The 10058-nt window shown below is 39.3% G+C and overlaps 1 protein-coding gene across 1 annotated transcript in view; it reads left to right on the top strand.

Moving 5' to 3' along the window:
* The first annotated feature begins 7612 nt into the window (after positions 1-7612).
* Positions 7613-10058, top strand: part of LOC101847924 — an 8934-nt gene continuing 6488 nt past the window's right edge. Inside the window, exon 1 of the mRNA XM_035973424.1 lies at positions 7613-8381. Coding sequence (XP_035829317.1) covers positions 7857-8381 — 525 coding nt within the window. The 5' untranslated portion in view covers positions 7613-7856. The remainder of the gene's footprint in view (positions 8382-10058) is intronic.

Below are 10058 nucleotides of genomic sequence, written 5' to 3'. Positions count from 1 at the left end.
TCATGTGTGAGTGTGAATATACAGGGTGATTAAAAAAGAATACGCTAAAATCATCATGCGATGTTTCAAATACGAAAAACAATAGAAAACTCTAGCTTGGACACATGTGTTGAATACACCTTCAAGTCGTAAGTGAAGGGAGGAAGTGCGCACGCTTCTGTGTTTGTATGTGTGTATGTGTGTGTGTGTGTGTGTGTGTGTGTGTGTTTGTGTGTGTGTGTGTGTGTGTGTGTGTGTGAATAACTTCGTGCGTGTATGTGTGTGTGTGTGAATGTGTGAATGTGCGTGAATGAATGTGCGTTTATGTTGTGTGTATGAGTGTGTCAAGGTGTTTGCATGCAGGTGCGTGTATGTATGTGTGTGTGTGTGTGCGCGCGTGTGTGTATGTATATTAATAAGTTTGTGTGTGTGGGTATGAATGTGTGTGAATACGTGTAGGCCTACATGTACATGCGCTTTTCGATCGGGTCTCCATTCTATCGTCTATTTTTTTTTATACCTGACAAGTACAATTTTGAGGTTAGTCTACACGTAGCGATTTGCTGTAAGGGCGATGGATGATACGATATTCGGAACTGTACAATGTTTGTCGTTACGTGTAACAAGGCCTTTAGAGGCCAGTTGATATGTGAACCAGCTGTGGTCATCGATGGTTATCAAGGAGGTTATAAATAGATCTTATTCTAAGGTTGTTGATACATACAAGTACAAGGGCTCATAGATACCGTATCGCCGCTTTTAAGCTTAAATGTTCAGTCAATTACTCAGGGGGAAATGGTTACATAGGCCTACTGGTATTCCAGCTGCATGTACAAATTACATTAATTAAGCTGTGCTATTGAAAAACAAACCCACTAATCTTAAGAGAGCAGTAACCACAAGTCATCTTATTTTGAACCTTTAATTATTCTAATTATTCTACTTCGCTTAAAAAATGTTTTCCTCATCGGATGTATTGGTCATCGTCAGACATTGACGGACGAACTGTTATTTTTATAATAATAAGACAAATATCTTTACAGTCTTTTCTATTTCTATAGATCTAGACAGAGATTACTAACAATATCCTTCCAAGAAGTGAGGATTGTGGGGTTTGTTGGCCACTCCAATTTTGCTTTATCGCTCTGTATAGCTTCGTTAAACTTGAGGTGCAAGGAAACTTTAAAAAAAAAAATCAAACTCAATGAAGAATTCCTCTATCCTAGCATCTGCGTTTGCTGCCATTTTTTTCTCCAAAAGTTGCCAAAAGTTGCCACAAAAAGTGTCAAAAGTTGCCAAAAAAGTTGTCTTTAATTTTCAAGCTGTCAACTCTCTGTGACGTATAGCAATATGTTGATAGAGGTAACAATCTAAAGCACCATAATTAATTCTTGTGCTCTGTTTTAAGCATCCAGAATATCATTTGTAGTCACCCATAGGGTTAAAACGTGAAAAATAAAGATTTCACAATAGAATGAAATCAAAATTAGAACAGCACGGATAAACAACCACAAAAATTAACAAATAAGGGTCCACCTATCCGAAGATTGGCTGTTTTAACCCTAAACGTGCGTAATTTAAGAAAAGGTAGGCCTACAGGATATTCATGTAAATTATGGAATCACACACAAATTAAGGGGCGCTGCCACTGTCAATATTCGGTTTTGGTGAAAACATGCTCTAACATAACACATATTTTTAAAAAGGTAGGAACAGCATTAAATTTAATGACATTACGCTGTATAAACACACACACAAAAAAGAAAAAAATCTTTAGAACAATTTTTAGAAAAATTAAAACGCAACAAAGAGGGAAAAATAAAAGACAGACAGCAATGCAATAAATAGTGTATAATGTAAGGTACTTTTATTCTCCGCATGAATATAGATACACATGGACATCTTAAAACTTTCAAAATGCGTGTCTAATATGTTATGAAATTGCTTTGTTGTTTTGTTTTGTTTTGAAAAATGGAAAAATCTAGGCCGCGATTCGCGGGTCGGGCCGCGACAAACGCAAATGCTAGTCTAACAGCTAACACAACAAGCGCATATTTTCCCCCTAAGTTTTAGGAAGAATTTTACATCACTTGCAACACAATGAAGTAATTTATGTGCCAAAGATTAGAGGTTTTATTAGATAGTAACATGCAAATGAAAGAAAAGAGGTGAGATAAGGGCGATAGATGTTGATAGGAAAGAAGGAGCAACCACACCAGAGCACCCGCCAACCACTCAGGGTTTTTTGGTTTTTTTGGTTCAAACTTGACACTTTCCCTACCGTGTGTACACATTCGAGATGAGAGCACGCTGTGGAGCTCTGTTTGAGCTGGTGCACGTACGTTGTTCAGTTCGATTCCCGAATGGGGATCAAGTACACTTTATCACGCATCTCCGTTTTACTGCTGGGATAGTGAGTCCCATTCAGTTTGGCTTTGCATGGCTATGACAGCCTGCTTCCTAAATGATTGTGAAACATTTTTTTAACTATAACAAATTCTCATTGATATAATTTTTTCCTCTTTCTCTTTCTCTCTTTGTGCGCCCTTGCTCGCATGTACGCAGGCACGCGCATTAACATATGTACACATACACAGTGGCGGCTCGTGGTTTATAAAACTGACCGGCGGTCATTCACGTCGACTATTTTTCCCTCCCCAACCCCCTTCCTTCACAACACACACACTCACACACACACACACACACACACACACACACACACACACACACACACACACAACAGTAAACATTGTAATATAATGTGAAAGAGCTAAAATATGCGATAGCGTCAAGAAACAATATTATGAATAATGTAAGATGGAAGTTACTGAGATTAATAGAAACTCACTTGATCGGCACAGAAAAAGAAACACACTACTTGAGTCTAAGCTAGAAAACAATCTGAAAGTGAGAAGCAATAAATCGCTGGTCCTGGCCTCCAGTTCAGTACTTTACTCGTACTTTCTACAACCCCATACAAAATATCGACGTGCACTGAACCCGTTAAATATATGTAATAAGAACTGTCCTGTATGATGACAAAAAGTCAATTGCTACTGTACCAGTGACGCTGTCCCAAGCAGATCAAGTCTACAATCAGATGCTATACAAAGCTGGACAAAGCACACAAGTTTCCGATCATTATATCATCAAATGTACTTCATTGCACTTCTCAGTTCTCAGAACTGAACACTGAACACTGTCTTGTAACTTGTAACAAAGTGGGGAAGTGTGTCAAATGCTAATTATAGAACTTGTGGTCTAGCTGGGGTGAGGGTTGAAAAGGGGAGGGAAGGGAGGGGGTTTTCGGCCCAGACTCTGACAGCCGAGTGTCTATCGCTCCTCGTTAAAATTTTCCTTATATATCTTCACTAGACGATTCCTTCTTTCGCCGGCCAGACTCCTAAGGGCCAGGTAAGTTATTAGTGGGGAGAAAACGATGAGTAAATGCCAAACAGGAACTATAGGTGGTTAAAAAGCCAATAAACAAAAAAGAGTAGTGCCATGCTGACAATAAATGTTCTGATAGTAGTTAGAGAAAGTATTAATGATAAATACATGTTTTGCTGATAAAATAATACATGTGTCTGTGCTGCTCAAGACGGTCTCATTCTTAATTTTGTAAGCTACAAAGAGCCCAATCTGGCAATTAAGGGATATACTAATTTTTCTGTGGACTGACGATGGATTTGTCCATGGGACTGACGTCATCGCTAGACCTAAGCCAAGCCCGCCGTGTGTTTGGCCTCGTGCGTAGTACGAAGTTCCGCGACGTGACGGTTTGACGGGAGACGATTTAAAGTTACGAGCCGGCGCGATAACAAACGTGAAGGAATGAGGTTATGTCGCGACAAAACAGCAGTGAATCCCCCTTGTCTATTTGAGCGCCTTCAAACCGGCAAGGTGTTTTTGAATGTTGATACATGTTTGTTTGGATTTACTTAAAACTGAATGAAAATCGTCATCAGCAATAAACCTCTAGTCAACAGTTCAGTTGACAAAAATCTGACCGGCACCGCCGGTCTTGCCCAGTTAACAAACCGCTCCTGCTAGTACGCTAGATACAGTACGCCTCTCCCTCGCTTTGGAACGCAAAGGCCCCTTCGATAGTGGCGTCGCGCTTTTCCCTTTCGTCAACCCGCAGCCACCTCCCGAATCGTCAGCCACCCCCAACCTTTGACACGGGTCAAACTTCCATCTATTTATAGGTAGTTAAATCTACCGGAACATGTATTAGGCGTAGTGATGTGCAATGATAGTCGCAATAGAGAGATTGTTTTGTTCTCTCTTTACTCATCTGCACCACACGAATTTATTTGATGTTAGTTGCAATCTAATTGCAGGTTGCAGATTTAATAAATTGCCGACAGAGAGAGAGAGAGAGAGAGAGAGAGAGAGAGAGAGAGAGAGAGAGAGAGAAAGAGAGAGAGAGGGGGGGGAGGAGTAGATCTTGCGAGAACTTTTGGGGCAAAACAAAATGGCGACCCGCGTAGTTCGGTCGATTCGAAAAGTGAAAGAGCCATAGCATCTTTGTAGACGATCAAATTAGCTTACTTTTGTGCTATAACGTCATTTTTTTCTTTGCTTTTGTCAGTTTGATCATCCACACCGATAGAAAGCATTTCGAAATTAGGAAAAACAGGTCTTGTTTCACACTGGGTGAGAATAGCCAACGCTGGCAAGTCTCACCCGTGGTGAGAGGTCAATCATAGGGTGCACATGTTCCCTTCGACAACTAGATATACAACTCAAACAAGGCCGCCACCGAACTCGAAAGTTTCCGTGTCATGTGACCTGGTACGGTGTTAAGTCCAGGGGCGAAGGCTGACTTGTTTGACAGGGTAATCAAAGTGAAATGGGACCAGATAGGGCCTGTAGATATCACACAAGAATCTTACTCGAGGCGGCGACTCTGAGTTGTGAATGAAAACAAATCCGGAATTCATATTGTATGTTCAACCGCCAAAATAATCGGGAAAGTATCTTATTAAATATCAGTTCCCACTAAAATTAAACTTAACTTTAGATGTGAATACATAAACATAAAGCAAAGAAGCAGAGATGTCAGTACTAGATCTATATGTTATAGATCTACCAGTGAGTCTAACTCTTTGGTAGAACATGACAATTATTATTTTTAAAATTTCACATTTGGCTGTTTTTGTTAGCCTTTCGCGGCCAGGAGCTGGTGTCATAATCGAGGTCACGATCTGATTATAGGACGGTAAAAAGTCGAGGAAAAAAAACAAGCACAAGCAGCAGTCAAGAGATTATTAAGAGTTAGTTCCCCTCACATTTGTGAGGTAGACTCGACCAGTGTTAGTTAACTTACTTAATCAGGGCTGGTGATTGATTTTAACTGTGACCCCAAAGGGGTGAACAGGGTATATGTGGCAATGAAACAGCTTTGACTGCCATGCACATGTTCCCTTCAACTCTATTCCAGCCTCACTTTATTTGTTGATTACGAACGTCTTTTGACATTTAATTTATGAGGTTTACGTTTAAGGATGAATTTGACAGCGACAATGTTTCAAAATTAGAAAGGGAAGCAGGGATTATTTGATTATATAGACGCTTCGCCCCTGGCTAAGTCTACAAAGGGATAACTCTATGGTACCAGCCCTTATATGGAAACCGGCCATTAACAATGAAGTTCACACTTCAAACTCAACTGCGGCTTTTTTCCCTTTAACTTCAAAGTCAATATTATAATTAAATTGCGAGATATATCGAATCAGGAAGCAATAAAATTGAAATGGCGTACCCATTTAACTAAGGAAGGTCTGCATCCATTTATGGACATGGAAAACAGCCTTTTTATCCGCGTGCATCAATCACAGGTTAACTTTCAAACATATTAGATTTCTTAAATTGTTCTCCCTGGCAACCAACAAAACATTACGCTTTGACGACGCCAAAGGGCTTCAACGTGGTGTTGCTTTATTAAACTAGTTTGTATGATCATCACCAATGTTCGAGAACACGATTTTGTGTCCTGAAAAATCTGTATTACTATTAAACAGCTCAAGTGGTCACTCAAGTATTGTCAGGGGGCTCTCGTGACCTAGACGTTAAGGTTTTCCCCTCTCATTCAACAGGTACTGGGGTCGAATCCAGATAGCGACGAAAATATTTTATCTCTAAAATTGTCTTCTTTCACCTCCTTTCCTGCTGTCTAGCAATGTTTCGTCGTCTGCTCTCGTCCTCACTTTCTGATCCCACCCCCTCACCTCCTTTGCCCCTCCCTTCGGCTCCCGAATCTTTTTGCAGCCTTTCTACTGCTATACCATGGCCCCTTCTTACTGCTGTTTTTCAGCCACACCCCTGATCTAATGGAAAGAAATATCTACACCTAGCCTTCTCGAACAAGGGCAACAAATCTCAGAGGTCCCGTGTGCAAATTGCGCGCGTTAAAGATCCCTTGGGGTTAAAAAAAATTGATGAGAGTAGGTTTTGGCCGCCACCCGGGCAAACATTAAAAATTTCCTACCAACTGAAAATGTTAAATGTGTCCCGTGCGCTCATATTATGACCTTATGCAGTTGCCAACGTAGTAAAACGCTCACTCGTCCCCCCCCCCCCCCCCAAAAAAAAAAAGAAAGAATTGTCATGCTAAACGTGAATTTGTCGTATTTTTCGCAGAAGATATTTGATTCAGTAGACATTGTCGACATCGGACAATAAATGTGCTCATCGTCAAGACAAGAAACCTTGTCCCAAAATCATTAATGCTTTAAAAAAATAATATCTGAAAGTGCCACTGAAGATAATTGTGGACATTGTTTTCTTCTACGAGACATCACATCTGAGTCATAAATGAGTAATACAAATTATTAACGTTTTAATTGATTTCTTCAGGGAAATTTGGGTTACAACGACGAACACACATTATATGCTTTGACAAGTCGGGTTTCCCCATATACCTCTAGACCACGAGACCCCCCAAATACCGTATAAAATTCAGTCCAAAGCGCATTTCACTTACATGAAATGATTGTAAAACGGATTCCACTTTTACTTTTCAATTTTATTTTTACCCTCTACCAAATGCAAGTGGTATTGTAATGGTGTTTTCCTCTCCTACTATTTTTTGTTTCCTATTTCATTAATAACCTGCAAGTAAAATTACAATTTTATTCAATCTGTTGAATAAAAAGACCGACAATGCTTTAATTTTTAAAATTCTATTTAATTTTACTTGAAACAATTTACGTACGCTCTATCAACCAGAGTTCAACTCAAGCTTATGTCCCTTCCTGTTGACTGCCCCTGGGTGTCGGGAAACTCGTGACAAGTTTCTGTTTCTATAGAAAAAGTCAATATTTTGTTGTTTGTAGGCGTTCTATATAATATGCTGACAACATGACCTTGAATACCTACAATCCCACCCTCCGATTTCTATTGGTTGCTCTTTTTTCGCGTGCCAAGTCTTCAGTGCACATACAATGTTTTCTATTCACAACCCTGCCCTTTTTCTAATACGTTCCACACGAGCGTGATAGGCCTATTCTCATTGGCTGATCCTGGCTGCCACGCAGAGTGTGACAGGTTTGACTGGTCAATATTTTTTAAGCGCGGGGTATAAGTCCATAACTGCGTTGACCCGTGCACAGTGTTTCTGCGTCTTTTGCTCCCACGTGGTTTTGGTGACCATCTTCTCAGTGTTTCTTGTAACCTTGGTTGTGCGTTTTGGAGTTTTCACGATTCCTTATTTACTAATTGTTGAAACTGGTTGAAGTCAAGTTAAATCAGTGGTTATTTCATCATTTGTTAGTCATATACTGTGCACTTGTGTGACTGTGGAGAGTGAGAAAAAATAATACTTACTGTACTAACTTGTCTTTGTGTATCGAGTAGAAACATCATATTTCGTTATGGCGAGGAATATTGCAAGTAGTTCATCACTCCCAAGAAGAAGGGAACTGCAGTCTGCTTCATTATTGGAAGAGTGGAGTAACCTCTCCATGGTCGAGCTCTGTTCTGAAAGATTCAATCACAGTTGGGTTGAGCCTGAACAATTCGAAGAGAGTAACAGTAACAGCAGCGACATTTATTTTCCAGGTTCACATTCCCTTACTGGATATTTCACAGTGAGTCAGACTGCTCGATCTCACCAGACTCGCCCCTGTAACGACACCTTGAGCTTCGTTAAGAAAACGCACAATGATGTAGACTACGATACTTTTTCTATTCAGGACACCCTTGAGTGTTGTACGGAAATAAGCATGGACGGTCTAAATAATGTGATGGACGGTCTAAATAATGTGATTGACGGTCTAAATGTGAGTACTATAGACACATGCATGAGAAACTGGCCCGACGACCAACTTTCCAGAGTCCCAGAACGTCGTAGATTCCAGCGCCTAGAGAAGCTCAACGTGACCCTCAACACTGGCATGGTAAGTTCAGAGATTTCATGTCTGTCTGTCTGCTCCAGGAGAAATTCTGTAACCTAAAGAGTAACTGGTTATGTAAATGTATTTGCATTTGTTTATTCTTTTGATCACCAATTTATTTTTGTGTTCCCATGATTGTGTCTGTTTGTTCGTATTTCATTCTTTTTTCCATATCCAATTTCAATTTTTTTAAATGAGGTACCTGAATATGCACACTATTAGCATTGGTCACTAGACAACAATATAGACTTTTTGAAAAAATAACCCGACCCTAAAGTCTTATAGGAATGTTCTCCAGCTTAAACATTATTACTGTGCTACTCGTGTTGTCGACTTTATTATGATCGCTACTACATGTATGTTTTAAACAAAAATAACCAACAGGGTACGTTTAAAATACAAGCTTGGGTGGTTGGCGGTTGCAGTGGCGTTGTTTGCTCCTTCTTTTCTACTAAAAATTTATCTTCCTTATCTCTCCCCCTTCTTTTGTGTTTGTTACTCTATAGTAGCTCATCTAATATTTTTCAGCACCTGTATGCACGAAATTTACTGCAAGTGCCCTTAACACTCTTTGGAAAACACAATAAATAACATGTTCACATGTTCTCGTATGAATTTTAACACCAAAATGTGCGGACATTAAGAACGTTTGTTAAAGACAGCTGGCAAATTCTTCCCTTTGCGATTAAGTAATTCCTCGACATACTCAATATCTCAAAACTGTATCAAATAGTTTTTTGTTTGATTAGAGTTGAACCTACCTCCCCCCCCCCCGCCTCCCTACGAAATACCTTATAATGTCAAATACCTCGTCGATTGAAGGAAGCTGTCCTTTTTCTCAACAGGCATACAAAGGTAAATGCACAATATAGATGCTGAGTGGGTCTAACAGGTTACACGGAGATTGATAATTAATTAAAAGTATTTTTAAATGGGAATAGGCGAACGTTGTAGTCAAAACAAAAGACCTATTCTTTTGACGGTATCCTTACTAAGGAAGCATCGACTTTGTTTACAACAATTTTGCTCTCAGCTGAGATGACTGAAAAACTATTTAAAAAACGGGGAGGGGGGGGGGGGGGAAAACGAAAAGAAGAGATTATGTTTTGTCTTGTAAAACTGCCTTTCCCCCAAACACTTTCAGTAGAAAAATCCCGTCTCTGAAAAGAAACTTTAGTATTGAAACAGTCCGTTACTTGACAAGCACAGTGTCCATAATCATTTTCAAGAAATAACAACAATTTTTAAACCAAATATCATACCCTTCTTTTGACTTTTGACTAGATCAAGATTAAGTATTTTAAATAAATAATTCTTCGTACGGTGAAAAGCTTCCACCTATGTATTCTGACTCATTTGTCTGTTTGGAGATCTAGAAGTGACAAGCACATGTTTTATTTTGAGTTTTGTGTTAATCAAGAAATGATATTATTATTAGTATGCATTAATAAACCCAATGGGATGATAAGCTTAAGCTCGAAGTTGGGAGATCCTTGCTTAAATGCTGACAATTGATGTTCAGAACTTTAGTGTGAACTTTAAAAATATGTGAAAATACGAACGTTTAAAAAGTTGTTTGGTCGTTTGTTTGTGATTGGTATTCAACCTGCTTCTTCAAAGTGTTGAAAGATGTAACGAAATAATTGAAAACAAACATATTGGATCATTTTGGACTTTAAC

This window comes from Aplysia californica, unplaced genomic scaffold, assembly GCF_000002075.1.
Source record: "Aplysia californica isolate F4 #8 unplaced genomic scaffold, AplCal3.0 scaffold01216, whole genome shotgun sequence".
Classification (NCBI taxonomy): domain Eukaryota; kingdom Metazoa; phylum Mollusca; class Gastropoda; order Aplysiida; family Aplysiidae; genus Aplysia; species Aplysia californica.
The sequence above is the reverse complement of the archived record's forward strand: the minus strand, read 5'-3'. Positions and strand labels throughout refer to the sequence as shown.